Below are 19,578 nucleotides of genomic sequence, written 5' to 3'. Positions count from 1 at the left end.
GCGCACAGGGGAGCTGGGAGGCAGAGGTGTTGGGGCCTGGGGGTTCCAAGGGCAGGGGAGCAGAGTCAGGGGGAGGCAGGAGGCAATGGGCGTGTCAGGTGGGCACAGGGGGACTGGGGCTTCTTTTGGAAAGAAAGATTGCTGCCTGTGTCTTCAGAGACAGATCAGTGGCTTCTGGTGTCCAGTCCAAGCCCTGGTCATTGGCGCAGATCAACCCCTCCATCAGCCTCGCCCCTCCTAGGAAGATGCTTGGGGGAATTAAAAGGATGAATTCAAACATATATGTGTTTATAGGGGTGTTATTCACAGTTGCCAGAAGGTAGAAGCCACCCAAATGATAAAAAGAATGCGGTCCATCCATACAGGGGAATATTACTTAGCCAGGAAAAGGGAGTGATGCTCTGACACAGGCGACAGTCTGGATGGACCTCGAAAATGTGATGCTCTAGAGGACAGGGCTTTCTGCAGAGAGGTGGGATCCCGTCCACTGTGCCCACGGGCAGTTCTAACCTCCATCACCTTTGCCAAGCTCTGCCGCTCTGAGCATCTTCCAAAAATCTCTCTGTCTTGCTGCCCCGTCTCTGCCCACCCACACCTGACACCCAGATTGTGCACCTGACTCCCCGTCCACGAGTGCTGACCTCGTGGTATGGGAGTCACCCGGGAGGCTGCGAATGTCCCCATATACACACTGCCCGGCACCAACAGGCTCTCCGCAAACGTGTGTCGAATGCATAAGCACGTGCGTGAAAGACACCGGGAGAAGCATGGCTCTGGAGGCGGGAGGCCTCCCTTCCCGTTTTCCTCCACGTGTCCTACGTCTGCCGTGCGGGCTCGCAGCCGCCCTGCAGGTGCGTGTGGTACCAGGTGTGCGCCCACCTGCCCTGGACGCTCTGGGCGAAGACCGCCTTCCCGCAGGGGTCCGAAATCTCGCTCCTTCGTCTCCTGCGAGATTTTGCGGAAACTCACTTCCTAATGAGCTGGGAGGACCCCCGTCATGGAAGCTTTGCTCCCCACCCGCCCCTCTGACCCCCAGCCTCTGCACGGATGCAGGGAAGACCGATAGGCATGCGTGTGAAGTGAGCTTTATTCCCCCCACCATGAATACAGAGTGGAGTTTGTGTTCGTATCACCGTTCGTGGTTTCCATTTTTTTTTTTTATGAGGGTGTTTATAATTCTTTCTTTGAGCTGCACATAAATCCTCGACGTTTCTTGACTGTCTGATCTCTCTTTGCCCACAGAGCCCACCAAGAAGCCAAGCTCAGGTGAGTGACTACCTACCTGCCTGCACAGAAGTCAGGCTGCACCTTGGAGCTGGTGTATTTTTGGGTTTTATTTGGGGGGGAGGACTAATTAAGTTTATTTATTTTTAAATGGAGGGACTGGGGATGGAACCCAGGACCTGCTGCGTGCTAAGCACACACTCACTGAGCTAGGCCCTCCCCCCAGGGAGCTGGTGTATTTGAAGGCACGCCTGAGGGTGTTTTATAGGCTCATGGACTGTGGGAGGAGGGGGTGAAGTTTCAAGCAAACAGGAGTCACTGGGGGAATGCAAATCAAAATCGCAGTGAGACAGCATTCCTCCTCCTCGGATGGCTAGCATCAAAATACAAAGGGCCACAAATACGTAAGGTAACCTTTGTCGGCAAAGGTGCGTGGGGACACCGGAACCCTGGGGGGGGGGTTGCCGGCGGGCGTGGAAAATGGTGCGGCCTCTGCAGAAACCCATCTGACAGCGCCTCAGAAACTCCGTATGGAATTTCTGTAGGACTGAGTCGTTCCGCCCCCGGGTGGCGATCCCAAAGAATGGAAACCAAGGATTCCAATGGGAACACACAGATGGAGGCTGACGGTGTATAATCCCTCGCAAGTCCAGGAGAGACAAAAACAAAAGATAAAATAAACTCGATTAAATGAAAAAGCCAACCTGATTAACGAAACAGAGACCAGGAAAGAAAATTAAAAAAAAAAAAAAAAAGGGAAACGTTTAAATAGTAGGAACCGTGTACCGTTCATTCCTGTGGAAGTAAAATTATTGCACGACTCTAAGAAGACAGAGTTAGATCAAGCCATTTAAAATCAGCTTTATGCCGTTAAACAAGGTGAGAGGAAATGGGAAAAGACGCGTGAAGCGAATCTTAACCAGAGGAAGGTGGTATCACCTAGTAACGTTACAAAAAGTAGCCTTGAAGGAAAAAAAAAGAAAAAGAAAAAGAAAAAAACAGTTGTGTGTGTGTCTCTGTGTGGTTTTTTCTTTCCGTTCTAAATGCTGAGATTTTGTTTCTAACCGCCGAAGTAATTTTTTTTTAAACCTGGTCGATGGTAATCCCCAATGCCCTGAGCAACAGCGGTGAGTAAGATATAAGCTCTATAATCACCTGCTGTTCTTGTTTTACAGGCTGCTTCTGAGGGAGGGACGTTTTTCTCTTCCAAACACGCAGTCTCATTTGTACCCCGACAGGTATCTACCCAAAGCCGAAGCCCCCATACCCACCACGGCCTGCGAGTCCCGACCACCACGGGGGAGGTAAGAACGTTCACTGCTTTCAGAACGGGTTTGATGAAACGTGTCTCTCTTTTTTTCTTTCTTTCATTTTTTTTTTTTTTAACTAGTTTTCATCCAGCTGCTTTGGCTAGAAGCACCAGGTCACCCTCTAGGGAGGGTGGGGTTTGCATCAACATGACTTACTGTGATTTGTCCTTCGGAGGAGGAGGAAATATGGGCCAATAGCCCGGAAACTCCTCAGCAATTCAGGAACTGAAAAAAAAAAAAAAAAGCTAAAATGTGACCATGGAGATGGGGACCTGGAAAGCCGGAAAAGTTGAGGGCGTGGGGAAGCTCCATGGAAGGTTCTAGGCATTGGGAAGGGTGGAAACTCATCTCCTCGTGGGGAGGGAGGTGGTCAGTCAAAGTAAGAAGTCAGGTTCGATGAAGCGTTGCCTAATTGCAAAGCAACTCATGGCACTAACTGAGTTAGTTAAAGGCTGGCTAAGTGACTACCATCCTTTAAGACCATCTTTTAAATCTGCAACTCCCAATTTATCCCCTGTCCCCCCGCCCCGGTAACCATAAGTTTGTTTTCTATGTCTGTGAGTCTGTTTCTGTTTTGTAAATAAGTTCATTTGTGTCATTTTAAAAAAAGATTCCACATAGGAGTGATCTCATATGATATTTCTCGTTCTCTGTCTGACTTACTTCACTTAGTCTGAAAATCTTCAGGTCCATCCATGTTGCTGCAAATGGCATGATTTTGTTCTTTTTTATGGCTGTGTAGTATTCCATTGTGTAAATACACACCTTCTTTATCCAGTCAACTGTGGATGGACATTTAGGCTGCTTCCACGTCTTGGCTGTTGTAAATAGTGATGCCATGAACATTGGGGTGCATGTGTTTGTAGAATGATTCCTAACATGCAGATGACCTAATTCTGCCCTTTGCTTCTTAAGAAAAAGAAAAGCTCTTTTTTTCTTCCAAGTTTAACATCCCAGCTCCATCAATTTCCTTCTTATAAAAATTCCTCCCAGCCCTTTCCACAAAGCCTTGTTCGACAGAGCGTTGCTCTTCTGCAAGGTGCTGGCGGACATCGCTCATGGGACGGACTTCTTGCTACCGTCTATTTGGGAAACACCGGGTTAAATGTGCTTCCACGGGCTCCTGTAAAATGAGTCACCAGAACCAGGTTGACTCATCCATCCCGGGGCCTGTGGGGGGCAAATCTCAGGCTTGGGAGGTGTCCTCCTGTGACTCACAACTCCCGGGGCCAACACATTCTTTTCTCTTCTTTTTTTTTTTTTTTTTTTTCTTTTTAATCGAAGGACTAGGGATTGAACCCGGGACCTCGTGGAAGCTAAGCACACACTCCACCCCTGAGTTGTGCCTCCCCCCACACCCCTTCCCTGATGCATCCTGAACCAGAGGAACGTTGCTTTCCGGCGTTTGTTTTCAAGCTTTGCTAAAACCCAGCCGTGAGATGGCGGTCCTGATTATGGATTTATATTTGATACGCTTTATGCAGCTCTTGGTATCAGCATAAGCCACAAGAGGGAAAAAAAAATTCACCCAAATGAACCCCTTTTGTGCTTTAAAGGGGATGGTCAGTAGAGTGGAAATATACACACGCAGAGCGGAAAGCGGGACGCACCATCAGCAACGTGAGATGCTTTTGTCCTCATATCGGGGACGGACTTTCGCCAACCGTCTGACCTTTGCGATAACCCCACACAGGGGGACGTTCCCAGCTCAGTATCTGCCGCCTTCGTTCCAGGAACCCGTGAGCTTTTTGCTCCCAGAACCAGGGGAGGAGGTCCCGGGTGCCGAGATCAAAGCGGGTTTTTAAAGCTTGGTGCTTGGAGAGGTTAAAGACCTTTTGAGGGCTCTGCCCGGCAAATGTGAACCAGCCGGATTGTCACCTTGTATTCCGGTCTTTCTGCGTGGGTGGCCGGTTCGTCCCTGGAAGGTGCCATGGCTTTCCTAAAACCACCTTGCTGTTTTCAACAACAGGTATCTACCCACCGCCGAAGCCGCCGCCTCGCCCGCAGCCTGGCACTTACGACAACAGCGGAGGTGAGAGTCGTGAGTGTGGGGGTCGACGGTGGATGCCACCCGTGTTCCAGGTTCTCGTCCCGCCCCAGAAAGAATTCAGAGACAAGACGTAGTGGTTTAAAAAACAGAGAAAAAGTAAAGTGAGGATTTATTAAAGGACGGATGGTTCACCCTCGAGGGGAGAGCGGGCAGGCTCAGGTGAGCGGCTGCCCTGAGTTACTTTGGCAAGTTGGTTACACAGGGTGTAAAAATGAATGGGCGGTAGGTTCATTGGGGAGGGAAGGGTGTGGGGTCCTATTCCCTGATTTTCATCCCAGCCGCACCTTCCCGAAGGGAGGAAGGATTTTTGTCCTTATTTAGTCTGGATAGGACTGTGGTGAATGGGAGCTTGTAATCTGCAAGGCTAATTTTGTTGAAATGAGGGCATAATGAGCAAAAGGTTACATTCGGACACTGGAAGTTCCTGCCTTTTCTCACCTTTCTTTGTTGGTCTCCAGGCCACTCGTCACCCTAAAATGTGTGACCCCTTATGAGCCCAGAGGTTCCTGCTTTTCTCTCTCTGCCCAGGGACCCCTGCTGCTCACATGATGTGTGGTTTCCTGCGTTTGGCCGGTGCCCTTCCTGTCTGCCCAGTTCCTGCCGTGTGGCCCGCGTTCCCCTTTCTCTGCTCATGTGTAGCCATCCACCTGCTCTGACAGTGGGACACAGTCCGGAAGCCTCGGGAGGGGAGCAGCGGACCCGTCTTGGAATTCTGTCCTCGACGGTGAAGTGCTGTTTGCGTTTGAACCACACGGAGATTCTTTAAGGAAAGTGTCCACCTGCTCCCCGCCGGCAGCTGGCGGGGGTACTCTGACGGAGGACACCTTTTGTTTCCTTTTGGCTTCTTCCCCGGGTTGCAAAAATGCAACGTGCTCCAGAGACATTTCGCCTCATTGTGACAAGGTCCCCCCTCGGATCCCGCAGGGGCCCCGAGTCTCTGGCCCTCAACACCGGCTTTCAAAGGGCAGCGGGATGTTTGGGCTCTGAGCAGTAAGAATTGGGGCTCAGGCTTTGCAAATCGGGGCTGGCGGGTGACGGAGGCAGCTTTGGCCGGGTGAAGTCGGACCGTCTTCCCTCCCAGGTGCATGTTTGGGGCCATCTCTTTGGCTCTGGGGAGGACACACATAGACTTCTCGAAGCTGGCGGCCCCAGGCTCCTTCCTCTGGGAGCAACAGCCTCCCCTTTGAATTCGCTTGCACAGCCAGGTGTACGGCACCCAGACACCCCGCACCTCGGCTTGTACCCAGCAGATGGGCCCACCCCAGCCCCTAAAGGCCCTGAGGTTTATTCTGATTCTAAAATACAGACCTCCCCCCACCCCCGACGCCCTGGACCCCAGCGAGCAAGCAGCCCAGGCTGCACAGTGCCATGCCCCATCGCCAGACTCCACGTGGACACGACCCCCGAATAGGCTCTGAACATCGGGCGCTCAGAAGAGTTTTAGAAACGGTAGTGCCAAAACTCACAAGTCAACTTTGCCGACACGTTGCACATTAAATTTGATTCCAGTTTGGAAAAAAAAAAAATCTTAAGACTCTGCTCATGCAGAAAATTCTGCACGGAGGGAACCAGGAAGCATATCCAGGTTTTCCCCAAACGGGAGCTCGAGGGCGACCTCGTGGTCTGTCCCACGTGTGTGTTTTGCCAAAAGCACCCAGTGATGAATTCAGTTCTGGCGTCGTCTACCCAGAGACAGCGTCAGACCCCAGCGGTTGAGGGCTCCCCGTCCTGCGAGACTCTCCCCACTTCAGTCCCAAGTCCCAGAGTGTCACCTGTGCTCCCGACCGGCCGACCGGCTATAGACGGGACTTCCCCGTGACAGTCCTCCGGTTTGGTTACCTTGTTAGAACAGGCTCACGGGACTCAGACAAAGCCTGACGTTTACCAGTTTAGGACGTGATAAAGGGCGGAGATGAACAGACAGATGGAGAGACACCCAGGTGGGATCTGGGAGGACCCCAAGCGCAGGAACCCTGTCCGCCTGGAGTTAGAGAAGTTCTCCAATCCGGAAGCCCTGCAAACCCCACCCTTCTGCGTTTCCACGGACACTGCTTCCTTGCAACGGCCTGAGTGATGAACTCGTGGGCCGCTGGGGATTGCCCTCAACCTCCAGCCTGTCTCCCCGCCCCAGAGCACCGGGCTGAGGCTGCAAGTTGCAGCTCTCCAGTCGCCATTTGAGGGTGCCTCTTTGTAAACGTGCATGAGGCAAAGGGTGTGGAAGTCGCGGGTGGGGGGACCCAGAGAAGAGGGTCCATAGGAGACCTGCAGGAAGCACCCCACCTCTTCCCAGGATGCAGAGACAGGAGGGATTCCCGAGCTGTGCCCCACCCCCCACTCCAAGCTATCCCAGGACTCAGTGCTGCCCCTGGGGCCTGGGGTTCCGAGGGATGAAGGACTCTCTGCAGTCAGCAGCTCCTCGTAAACTTTCCGATCAGAAGGCGTCTGTCTCACCGGTGGTCCCTCCCCGGCTGATGGGTTTCCTGTACGCTCTGTCTACAAGCGAGAGTCCTGGCCACAAGGACCCCTGGCTTTGGGTCCCCAGGCCCCCAACCCCGACCCCACCGGGGTCCCGGAGAGGGTCCTGCCAGCTCTCCAGCTCTCTGGAAGCTGCCCCGGAGCCCCCATCACAGGCTCGGTTGTAAAGAAGGCTCTCCAGGGCGCCGTGTGATGGTCCTGTGCTCCGCCCCCAGGTTTCCTGAGTGACAAGGACCTCGATGACGGCCGGTACCCGCCCCGGCCCAGGCAGCCCGCAGGTGCGTGGGGGCCTCTGTGAACTGACTGGGGGGGGTGGCGGCGTGGGCCGAGGACGTGCCGCATCTCCACGTGTCTCTGTTAAAATGTAATGCTCTCTATGGCACAGCTGACGTGTAACACCGTGTGAGTGTGACGGGCTCCGTGTGCTGATCTGATACGCTTGTCTGTTGCAGTGCGGTCACCGCTGTGGCCTGAGCCAACCCCGGCCTTTGTCACAGCGTTTCCATTTCTTGCTTGCTCTCTCTCTCTTTTTTTTTTTTTTTTGTGGCAGAGACGATTAAAGATCTATTTTCCTCTATATACCTTTATATTCATGTATATGTATGTACGTGTGTATGTCTTTATATACTTACATGTCTCTATATGTGTATGTTTGTATCTCTACACATACATATAGGTACATATACAATTTCTATGTAAAATTTCCCCTGTAACTGGGCTGTGACCAGCTGCACAGCATCTGCCTTATATAAATGCATACAATCTTTCTCATATAAATGCACGGAATCCCACATGAATGCACAGAATATTTCCTATATAAATGCACAGAATATTCCCTGTATAAATGCACAGAATGTTCCCTATATAAATGCACTAGAATATTTCCTATATAAAAAAGTGCCTAGAATCTTTCCTATATAAATGCACTAAATCTCTCCTATATAAATGCACAGAATGTTTCCTGTTTAAAAAAAATGCAGAGAATCTTTGTTATATAAATGTACACTCTGTCCTTTGAGCAGTTTCCCCTGTGGTCCCCAATCTTTGCCACCCTACGGGGCTCTCTTTGGGGTGAGTCTTGGACCAGGCTTTGGTGCCATTGCCAGCGCTCCAGGCGGACGCCTGCTGGAGCCCAGACTCGGTGGCTGAACCCACGTTCTGTCCTGCAGGAGGAGGAGGCGGTGGCGGCTACTACCCACCTCACGACGGCTACGGAGACACACACGGTAAACCCAGCGCTGGGGTGGGGCTGGGGTGGCACTTTTCGGGGTTCCCACTTCTGTTCCGCATCGCATCTTCTTCGCGGGGTCTTGGGTGTTGGCAGTCTCTCTGCGGGCTCTTCTGCACCGTCTGTGCAGACAGACCTCCGCTTGGCGTCGTCCTGCTCCCCGGGAGCCCAGGTGCGGCCACCACACCCCTGTGTCCAGGTAAAGAGAAGCAGAGCAACAGCCTACGAGGCTCACAAGGGGGGCAACATCCAGCGAACGGGGCATTCTTTGTTACGCTCGCGGACGATGCCAAGAAAGAACGGAGCAGTGGGCAGGCGCCTTGTCTAGAGTCAGGTTCCCCCCGAGCGATCGGTTGATTTTTTTTTTTAACCAATTTTTTAAATTGATTTTTTTATTGAAGTATAGTTGGTTTACGGTGTTGCGTTGGTTTGATCGATGTGGCTCTTGAAGTCTTCAGACGGCCTCTGGTTCTGTAAGGGGCGATTTGGCGGCAAGACGTCACAGCTGGGAGAACGAAACGCCTTGGATGGATGTCCCTAAGTCGGATACGGCTGACGTGACGTTCCGTCTTGCGATGTTTGTCTATGTCGTGGGGTGACCCCCGCAGGAGGTGCAGCGAGCATCCATCACCACACAGTTACAACTGTTATTTTTTTTCCCCTTTTGTGAGGAGGATTTTTAAGATCTGTCCTGCTTAGCAACTTTCAAATATGCAACCTCAGTGCTGTAATCTGTACCTCCACCTGCTGTAAGTCTCGGTCTGGGCTGTTTCTTTCCTTCTCTGCCGGATTCCTAAGGCAGAAAGAACGAACTGTCCCAGCCGTGCCCCGGGGAGCCCTGAGTGTTTCTGCACGGTTTCCCGGGAAACGGGTCAGGGCTGGAATCACGCGGTGCCATTTCTTGGGGACCTGTCCCCCGTCCGAATGATCTTGTATCCTGAGAGGGTAATAACGCTTCTGCAGAACATCCTAGTATGCACAGCAGGTGACGGCCACCACCTGCCACTCGGGGTGCACAGCAGAGGGTGGGGGCGGGGGGCACGCGTACGTTCACGGCAGGCTCTGGAAGAGACCGTCAGCTCCCGCCCGCGTCCACGCCGCCGTCCGCCGGCCCCGAGCCGGGCGAGGCTGTGAGTCCGCTCTGAGCCAAGCCCCGAGGTTCTGGGACCCGCACCCAGCCTCTCCCTGCAGGTGGTGGAGCGTGTTTCCTTTCTTAAGAAAAACGCAGAAGGGCCGGCCGGGGAGGGCGTGCCCCACGTCTGTCTTCCCTCCTCGCATTGTGGGGGAACGGCTTTGCTCATCCTTTTCAGAACTGGCTTTTGATCAGCAGGTTTCTCTAATACCCACCGTGTGCGTCACCTCGGGTGCGATAGCAAACAGCACGACGGGGCGGCTTACACGTCACACTTTTATTCCTCCCGGTCCTGGAGGCTGAAATCTGAGGTCAAGGTGTTAGCAGGGCTGGGGTCCCCTTGGGGTGTGGACGGCCGTCTCCTCCCTGTGTCCTCCCATGGGCAGTCCCTCTGTGTGTGTCTGGGTCCTCATCTCCTCTCCTTATAAGGACCCCAGTCCTATGAGATCAGGACCCACCCTAGTGACCTCATTTTACCTCCATCCCCTCTTTAAAGACCCCCATCTCCAAATCAGCCCCAGTTGTGAGGTCCTGGGGGTCAGGACTCCAACCTATGAATTTTGGGGGGTGGACACAATCCAGCCCCTAACACCAGCCCTAGTCCACTCGGAAGAGGCCGCTTATTAAAGGACCCCTTAATAGTGAAACAGCACCCACATCCACTCTTCCACCACAGAACGAACCACATTAACACCAAGGATTTTGTCTGCATCTTAATTCTGTCTTTAAAAATTCCTCTCTGACTGTATGTAGAATAGATAAACAGCAAGGTCCTACTGTACAGCACAGGGAACTATACTCAATATGTCGCAATAACCTATAGTGAAAACAATATATATGTACACATATATGTATAACTGAATTGCTCTGTTGCACATCTGAAATTAATACAGCATTGTCAATCAACTATACTTCAATTTAAAAAAAAAAAGGTTGCTCTCTGGAGACAAGGGAGAGTAGAGAAGCCTCCTTTAGTTTTTTATGAGCTGAGATGACTGACGCCCGTGTTTCTGACGGGGGCCGCGTCCCTGGCCTCGGGGGCCGGGTTGTCCTGGATGGCAGCGGAAAGGGACTTGAATGTATCTCCCAGGCTTCGGGTACCTGCACCCGGCCAGCCTCCGATGCATGCGTTAGCAGAACCCACTGGTTTTGCACTTCGGGCTCCGTCCCCGCCTCTGTGTGGTCAGAGGACGGACGCCCTGAGTGAGCGTGTGCCGCCCCCTGGCTTGGGGAGAAGCAGGTGGGGCGTTGGCAGGTTTTCACAGCCTCTGGCTTCCGGGATGCTGGCTTTCCTGTTGGGGCTTCCTTTGGAGACGTCCCTGAGATTTCCCGACTGTTACCTTCCGTATCCTGTGTCCTTTCTGTCCTGCAGGAGGAGGGAGATACAGACCCCGCTCCCATGGGAGTAATTATGGTAAAGGAGTTATGTCTTAAAAGCTGCATGCGGGGAAATTCTCCTCCTAAAGATCTAACAGCCCGCGTGGGCTGCTGCTGCGAAACCTGTCCTCTCGGGGTCCTGCACAGAACCTCCCCTGACCGCCTGGCTCTCTAATGTGTCCTCCCTTGGTCACTGAAGCTGGGGAAGGTGTTTTGCATGCGATGCAAATTGAAATCCTTTCAAGAAACGAAGACCTGCTTACATGTGCTATTACATGTGTGCACATGCGTGCATCCAAGCACGTGTGTGTGCCTGCGTGTAGACATGGCTGTGTGCAAACATGTGTGTGCATGTTTGTGTGTGTGACCATGCGTTCACGTGTGCACGCATGTGGCTGTGTGTGCATGCATGGCAGCGTGTGGGTTCGCACATACACGTGCCTTCTGTGTGCACGCGTGTGCATGCATGTGTCAGCAGATATGTGTGTATGTATGCACACGGCTCTTGTGTGTTCACGTGTATGCGTGTGAAGGTGCATGTGCACGTGTGTGCAGAGGTGTGTGTGCCTGTGGTCGCATGGGCATGGTGCACGAGGTGCCTGCAGGCACGTCCGCATGTCTGCGCTGTGTGCGTGTGTGTATGAGGGCATGTGCTTGTGTGTGGCACATGTGTGTGCTTACGTGCATATTCCCTGACCCCCTGAAATGACAGCCACACACCCCCTGGCCTTCATTGCCCCGTCCCACTCCTGACCCTTCGATGCAGCCTGCATGCCCCCCTCCCAGTCCTGTCCTGCCCCACTTCCCCACCGGGAGGTCAGCTCCAGGAGAGCAGACGCTTGGGTCCTCCTGTGGCCACGCCCCCGGCATCTCCACGGTGCCCTGCAGCAGACAATCACCCAATAAGCTCTTCCGAATAAATGACTGACTGTGTGTTCCTCCCCTTCCAGGTGGAGACGGCTCTTCCACATATGGGAACCCTCAAGGTAAGGGACAGGCGCGGCCCGCCCGACCTCTCCCAGGGCACCTCCTGTTTGTCTGTTTGTCAGGAGGCTCCTGGACGCACAAGTCTGCCCTTCAGGGTGGCGCTGGTTCCGTGTGGGCTCAGAGACGGGGAGGCGAGGACCGTGCTCAGCCTGGAAGATGCCTCAGGGCTTGGGGAGCAGGGCTGGGGTTCTTGAACCTGCCTCTGTGGCACCCCTGGTGCCCCTTTCATGGACCACTGCTGACAGAAGCCAAGACAGAGAGGGAAGAGGAGGTTAAGAAGCCCCCAGGGCACTGCTGGCCCCGTCACAGGTCAAACAATGGACGGTGGCGTCTGGAAGGTAGACTTTCTCCGTGTGTCACTGGGAGGATGGGGTCCAGCCTCTCGGCAATTTGGCATTTACATGGAGGATGACAGTAACTCTGCCCAGCTGACCACAAGGCTTTCAGGAGCCGTCAGTGCTGTCAGGAGGAGAAAGGGATTGTGGAGGCTTTCCAGCCCTGACAGCCGGTACCCATCCAGAGCCTCAGTATTGGTATTTTCTGCTGAACAGGTGTTGTTGGAAAGTCCAGGATGCTTCTCTGCTCTTGGGCGGAAGGTGGGGCAGCAGGGGTGCATCCAAGGCAAGAATCCAGATCTGATGCACGGTTTCCGGGGTCCTGCGGCAGGGTGGGAGGACTCTTCCTAGACTGGGGTCGGGTGGAGGTGGGTAAGGCTGTTTCTGGAGGAGATAATCTCCAAGTCATGGTCTAAAGGATGAGTGGGAGGTGGCCAGGAGAGGAGAGGGAGGGTCTATGCTAGGTCAGGTTGAGTACGCTCCCGGGAACACCAGGAATTTGTGGGGCCAGGGTGTGGAGCTGTGATGGGGAGAGGGGACAACCCTGGAGTTGGGCCAGGTGAGCCCCATGAACATATCTGTACTTTATACGTGCTCGTGGGAAAGGATTTGCTCCTATTTCTACTGTGTGAAGCATGGATCCGAGGGCTAGCTAAGGGTCTGGGAGATCAGCTTTAAGACACATTTAGTTCCCAGACTGGAGAGGATGCTGAGCTAAATCAGGGTGTTGGCACTGGAGGTAGGAAGAAGAGGTCAGCTTGGAGGACAATTTGAAGGTTTGCATTGATGAGAGGTACTGTATCTGTATGGGATGGTTGAAAGGATACAGGTGTATCAGTCCCCAGTGATGCGTAACAAAAGAGCCCAAAGTGTAGTGACTGAAAACCACCACCATTGATGATGATGATGGTGATGGTTATGAGTATGATTACATGATTCAGGAACTGGGCGAAAACCAGCCCACCTCAGTCCAAGAGGCCAGGTGAATTTTTGTTCACCAGGCAGCCAGGCAGGGTACCCAAAGAAGGAGGAGAATGATGCCTGGGGTAGGAACCAGCACAGCTCACATCTTCTGTGTTCTGTTGGCCAGAGCTCCCACTCTGAGGGTGAAGACCTGGGCCCCAGCTCCCAGTGGGGAAATGCCACCAACTCACATGGTAGAGGAGGTGGACGCGGGGCGGGGAGCCCTAGAGAGCAGGGTCCTGCAGGGGACAGGGTGAGACTGCGTGGCCAGAGGAGGGACAGATCCCTGGGGTCCATGGTAACGCTCTTCCAACCAATGTGGGAGCCGTGTTCACGGCATGGCCTTTTATCCATCATCTACAATCCGCCAGCTACTTGGTCCGATTTGATGTGCCACATGGATGCTTATTTTATTTTATTTTGTTTAATTGAATTTAATTTTTTAAGGCTCATCATCTTTTTCTTTTTTAATGGCAGGATATGGTTGGTTTCATGGATGCTTATTTTAAACGGAAGCAATGATTTGTTCTTTGGGAGAGCGTTGGTTTTTGTCACAGTTCCCCACCTTCGATCTTTGCAAAGCTTTGTGCTGGTCTTCCCTCAAGGCATTGATGTCCAGTCTGTGCTTAAGTCCAGAGCCCCAGTGTCCTTTAAGGGCAGAGCTACGGGGGCACTTTCTGGTTAAACTTTATTTTTTTGCATGAATAAACAATCTACATCCAAAAAGACACACAGTCATTTGACTCAACAAATAAATAAAAAACTATAGAAAGTGCCTTTTTCTGTGCAAAGGCATTGGATATTCTAGGTGGATAAGATGTGGTCATGAGCGCCACTGGGGTGACAGCAGAATCACTTCCTCAGGCTCTTTGTGAGAATTCAATCATTTTCCTGTGAATATAGGGCAAGGGATGTGATGGCAGAGTTATTTAAAATAAACGGTGCTCCTGCTGGCCGTATTAGTCTCAGACCATCTTGCTTTTCTTGACCCCTGCAGGTAACATGGTAGCGAAAATCGTGTCTCCTATCGTGTCCGTGGTGGTGGTCACGCTGGTGGGGGCAGCGGCCAGCTACTTCCGGCAGAACCGGGGGAGGAATTGTTTCAGGACAAATGGCAAGTTTCACTCCCGATTTTTTCTCCCCAGGCATAAAGCCTGATCAAAATACGAATACATATAACAAAACAGAAACACACAGATCTAGAGGACAGACTAGTTGGTGACCAGTGGGGAGAGGGAAGGGGGGAGGGGCAGGGGAGGGGGAGGGGCGTCAGAGAGACAAACTACTATGTATAAAAGAAATAAGCTACAAGGACAGTATTGTCCAGCACAGGGAGTAGAACCAATATTTTATAACAACCTTGAGTAGAGTTTAATCTACAAAAATGTTGAACCACTATGTTCTGCACCTGAAACTAATATGACATTATAAATCAACTATATGCCAATAAAAATTAAAAAAAAAAGTAAAAGCAGCAACAAAAACATCTTACCTCCAATAAACACATGGACACATCTTCACATGAGTCCTATCTACGAACTTTGTTCTTAAAATGAAAATTGCTTCATTTTATTGAGAATTTATTTCTTTTCAGAAAGTCCTCAAAGTAGAGCCTTTTTAAACATTATAAAGCCATTAGTGACGATTTCAGTCTTACCTAAATGATGGTTTTTAAGATCTCTTCTTGTGATAAGTTTGTTTCTATTGCAGTGGAGTTGCTGTGCGATATCATATAAGTCACAGGGGTACTATATAGTGATTCGCCATTTTTACAGATTATATTGCATTTATAGTTATTGTAAAATGTGGGCTGTATTATGTTGCAAAATTTTTTGGACAATATGCAGGTTAATTTCTTTCACTGATGATTAAAGGCTAAATATTGTTGAATACAACCTGTCAAAACGTTTATGCAAAATGCATCCTTTGATTTCGTGAGTAAAGGGTCTTTTTTGTTTGTTTTAGTTTGATAAGGCAACGGGCTTTTAAAATATTATGAATAGTTCAGAGAAGTGTGTCTGTTACGCATGATGCGTCCGTCTGAGCCGTGTTCAGGTAGCACACTCAGTAAATAAGATATTTTGAATGGAAGGGAAACACTATCTGGCGTCTTTTGCCGGCAATGTTTTATCGAGTTAAGTCCAAGATAGACAAAATGACCCTCCCATTGTAAGGGGATTTTAAGCTGGATGTTACCACTGACCCATGGGGGACTTGAGGGAAACCAGTGAATGCGTTTTAACAGAGATTTAGCCTTTCATCACTTTTAAAAGCGGTTTTCTTATCTGTAAGATTTGGTTTTACTGCTAGAGACCCTACGATAACTAACTCAGGACTAACGTGGATGTTAGTTAGTGTTTGAAGGATTCAGCTGGCGGGGCACGGCTTTGCCTGCTTCTGCTTTGTGTTCAGTGGAATTTTAATCACGAGCGAGTCGGGAAAGATATTTGGGTTGAACCTGCAATTTTTGCTCCCCTCTCCCAAAAGGGAATGACAGCAGGGCTAAATCGGAAATCTTTCTGTTGAATTTCAGGCTGTGCACAGACCCCAGGGAAATGGGAGGGTGGCTGGGGGTGCTGGCGCTTTCTGCTTCAACTTTGGGTCCAAGCTCCTGGGTATGAAGAACTAGGCACCCAGGTAGCAGAGATCCTGGGTGCTGGTTCATGACCCCCCTGAGGACATGTCTGAAGGGCGGGTGAGGACAGAGAGGGAGACTTAACTGCAGAAACAAGAGCCCAAATGTTAACTCGGGGGTCTCTGAAAATTTGGTCCTGAGACTACCCACGTCTCAATCTGTCTGGGGCTTGCCACGGACGGGTGGGGGGGTGGGGGTTCCATTCCCGTGAAGGAAGCTAGGAAACAGAAGTCTATTTCAATAGCATTTTTGGAGGATTTGGACAACTTCAGAAATCCCCAGACCTGCCCGTGGCCTCCCCCTGCTGGAGGACGGGTGGTACTGACGGGCCCCTTGGCCGGGGGCCGCCTCAGTCTCCACCCGTCACACCCCACCCGGCGTGTTCGCAGGGAAGCCAGGTGGACGAAAAGCAGCCTCAGTCTCCGGGCGACACGCCTCATCGTTGCGGAGACGCTGCACTAACCTCGCTTGCGCCTTCGGCCCGAGCCTGTAAGCGCGTGTGGACCCGGGAGCTCGGGGCAGAGAGGTCAGGACAGTGAGGCATTCCAGGCACAAATGTAAGGGGGTGGGGGTGGGGGGGCCCAGTGAGCAGAGTCATCAAGATAAGTGCTATTTTAGTGCAATATTAAAAAAATAATAATAAGTTGGCCAACTACAGCCTGCAGACCTGCTGATTGTTCATGTCAATAAAGTTTTATTGGATCCAGGGGCCGGGTTCAGGGTGCGGTGCGTGAGGCATCGTATCCAAACGCAAGCCTGGATCCTGCCTTCCTGTCACATCTTGGTATTGTGGTCCTAGTGGACTTTTTCCATCATTTATTTTGATGGGTTTTTAAAATGCTGTCTTAACACGTTATTAGGCATTTTGACTTCTAAGTTTTATGGAGCCTGCTGGAATTTTGTGCCCACTCACTTCAGCCTATTCAAATTTACAAAGGAGGTGGAGTTTTTTGTTTTTTGTTTGTTTTTAATGTGGATCGTGCGCTTCCCGTTTATCTGAGCTGGACGTCCTTTTATTGTTAAACCCGTGCCCTGAGTTGACGCTCTCCCCTGTCCTTTGCGGGACTAAATACCCCGCCTACTTTCTCAGTTCTGCTTTAGCCGTAACTCCACCAGGTCTTCCCAGGACCGAATTTGGCTGCCCTTCCTTTAAAGTGTACACACTTGGGAAGTTAGGGGTGCAGACGTGCTGGGACACCCCTGGGGCACCCGTCCCAAGGGGGGAGCAGGATGGATCCAGGGTCTGCATGGTCTGGCGGGTTGCAGTATCTGTAAACAGCATGTAAGGACTCTGAGCATGTGGCCTGAAGTGTCCTCTAAGACGGGTCCGGGACATCACCTCTTTCTTGAAGGATGATGGGCATGTGCACTGACCAGCTGTGCGGGAACACGGTGCAGTGCACATCCTGTGCAGCTGTACACAGCCCTGCCCCAGAACACGTGCACCTTGTAGAGACAGAGTGATGGGGACGGGGCCCCCAAGATGGCAACAGACATGGACTCCTTCAAGGGGACTGGGTGAACAGTTTTGCCTTTATCTTCTCAAATAATAGCGCTCACTTGGGTGGTTACAAGGGCGAATGAGATCACGTCCCCACAGAGGGGTTCCTTTAAATATCAGTTGTGACCAAAAAAGATAAAGCGACTCAATTCATTTAAAATGTTCAAAACAATGTTCCCTTAACAAATGGAAAACAGTTTAAAAAAAAAAAAAGAAAGATAATAGTGCATTAAGATCTATCCACAGAGTTTCTCCCCCAGCTATGACATCTGTTTTTTTTTAACACCTTTATGGGGGTGCGGTCCCTGTACAGTAAACTACACGCATTTCAGATGTACGATTTGATGAATTTTGATAGATCTAGACACCCACAGAAGCACCGCCACAATCAAGGTCCCGCTGTGACATCTCGCTACCGATCTTCCCTTGCAGAACCAGAGACCGTCTGAGGTCTTCGAGACCCATGGGTCGCTTTGGGGACATCCCTGTGCAGACAAGAACCCCGATCGTCGCTCCCGTGGCAAGTTCCTTTCATTCTCGGTGTTACTCGCTGCCCTCAGAGTTTTCTGTCCTGTTTGAAACAGTTGTGCTGCCTAACGAAAAAAAAAATCCCTGATTCCTTGGACATATTGATGAAGAGACGTTAGTCCACTGGACCTTGGGTCATGAAAAGGTTCCTTGCTCTGTTGGTTCCATCATGAATCCGGACAGAGAGGTGCTGACGCTGGTCTGAGCACCCAGACAATCTCATGGTGCAACCACAGGCAAGGGTGGGACCCCCTTGTCATTTTCACAAAGCTTGATGTCAACAGAATGGCCGGGGGTCTGCTCCTAAAAGATTGAGCATTCTGCTGGGATTTCCAATGAGTTCGGGTGAGAAGCTTGGCCGGTGGTAAGTTCTTCAAGTTACGTCAGAACTCCGGGTGCGTTCAGCACGGCCGGTGAGGCGGGAGCCAACGGTTTCCTGACACCAACGGCAGAATCTGAATGTCTCTTGGTGTTCCCACGTGCTCGCACAGAAAAACTGTTATTTCCTGCACAAGATGAGGCTGGGTTTTTCTGGAATTTTAAGTGCAAAATCGCTGATGTGGAAACTGTCTTGGGAAGGCGGGGCTTGGGGTACTTTTTCCTGCGAAATCATATAGTTTCAATGTATTTATTTTTTTGGAGGCCGTGGGGAGAGAGCGATGTGCAGGCGTTGACCCTTTCCTATAAGTTTTGGTCTTTGCTCCTCTGTGGGTACCGGTTGTCAAGGCGAGGGTGGTTCGTTCCTTGGCGCACACTTTCCTTTTTACTCATTTCCTCAAACATCTAAAAAGTATACCAGCTTTTTGCTTCTGTTTAAGTCACACTTTCGGGGAGAGGATAAATGCATGGTTTGGGCAGATGAGTGTCATTTGATTCAACTCAGGTTCATGCTAATAAAACTCTTAGACTTTCAGTATCAGAACCAAAAAGGAAGACGTTCCTTGGGGTCTGGAAGCCTTAAAGAGGATGCACGGAAACCCCAGGGATTGCACGCCTTGTGGGCTGCGAGCTAGGTCTCTGGAGAAAAGAGCTGGAAGCAGTAAGTACTTGAAAGAACTCCCCCCAAATCAGAAAGAACCTAAGAATAATCGTCTCAATGAGACCTCTCGGAACGGCGTGCCTCCCGTCCTGGATTCACGCAGATTGGAGGCACTTGAGGAAGGCCGGTGGTTCCCTGCTTCGAAGCGGACCTGCTACCGCGGTTCCCAACCCTTGTCAAGCCTTCTCGTGCGTGAGGCTTCCAAACTCCCCGTTTCCCGTGCGCAAGTTTCAGCGGGCGTGTAAGTTCACTCTTGCTAAAAAGTGTGTGTGTCCGTGTGTGTATGCACACCGCACACATGGAGTCACACACACGTACGCCTACACGGGATTCCAGCATCTTTAAAGGTAACTCCGTGCATTGCCTGTAACGGTCACAGACAACTTTTCGTCATTTAAAATACACGTAGGGGAAAAAAAAATCGGCTTTGGTGGCTGTGTTCTGTTTTCTATCTCCGGCACGTGAAACTGTGGGACGGGACTAACAGGGTCTTTTAAAAACCACGGTGCTACGTCGCTTGGTGTGCACCCGAGAAATCTCTTTCTAAGCGCCGTTGTGCGTCCCTTGGGTGATGTTGCCTAAGGTGGTCCAGGCCCGGTTCCAACGGACACAGAGGGTGTTTGAGAGGCAGCAGGGCATCTGTCACCAGCCAGAGGAAGAAATGTTCTCCTCTGTGCCGTGCAGAACAGGATGGGGTATGAACGTACAAAGAAAATCTAGTTAGGGGGGCAGGGTGGACGTGAGCCCGATGACCAGAGGTAAGAGCGGTTAGCGTTCAACCCAGTTGAAATACG

The 19,578-nt window shown here is 51.3% G+C and overlaps 1 protein-coding gene across 6 annotated transcripts in view; it reads left to right on the top strand.

Annotated features, from left to right (window-relative positions):
• XG (Xg glycoprotein (Xg blood group)) overlaps positions 1-19,205 on the top strand; it is a 30,005-nt gene extending 10,800 nt beyond the window's left edge. For 2 of the 6 annotated variants that reach the window (XM_032475302.1, XM_032475301.1), the window contains 10 exons: positions 1,243-1,266; positions 2,463-2,528; positions 4,504-4,566; positions 7,275-7,337; positions 8,229-8,285; positions 8,418-8,486; positions 10,792-10,833; positions 11,747-11,782; positions 14,079-14,195; positions 17,650-19,205. In XM_032475302.1, coding sequence (XP_032331193.1) covers positions 1,243-1,266; positions 2,463-2,528; positions 4,504-4,566; positions 7,275-7,337; positions 8,229-8,285; positions 8,418-8,486; positions 10,792-10,833; positions 11,747-11,782; positions 14,079-14,195; positions 17,650-17,666 — 554 coding nt within the window. In that variant the 3' untranslated portion in view covers positions 17,667-19,205. The remainder of the gene's footprint in view (positions 1-1,242; positions 1,267-2,462; positions 2,529-4,503; positions 4,567-7,274; positions 7,338-8,228; positions 8,286-8,417; positions 8,487-10,791; positions 10,834-11,746; positions 11,783-14,078; positions 14,196-17,649) is intronic. The other 4 variants (XM_014562177.2, XM_014562178.2, XM_032475304.1 and 1 more) reach the window with 4 other exon arrangements.
• The last annotated feature ends 373 nt before the right edge of the window (positions 19,206-19,578 follow it).

This window comes from Camelus ferus, chromosome X (assembly GCF_009834535.1).
Source record: "Camelus ferus isolate YT-003-E chromosome X, BCGSAC_Cfer_1.0, whole genome shotgun sequence".
Classification (NCBI taxonomy): Eukaryota; Metazoa; Chordata; class Mammalia; order Artiodactyla; family Camelidae; genus Camelus; species Camelus ferus.
This window is presented reverse-complemented; position numbering and strand designations above follow the sequence as displayed.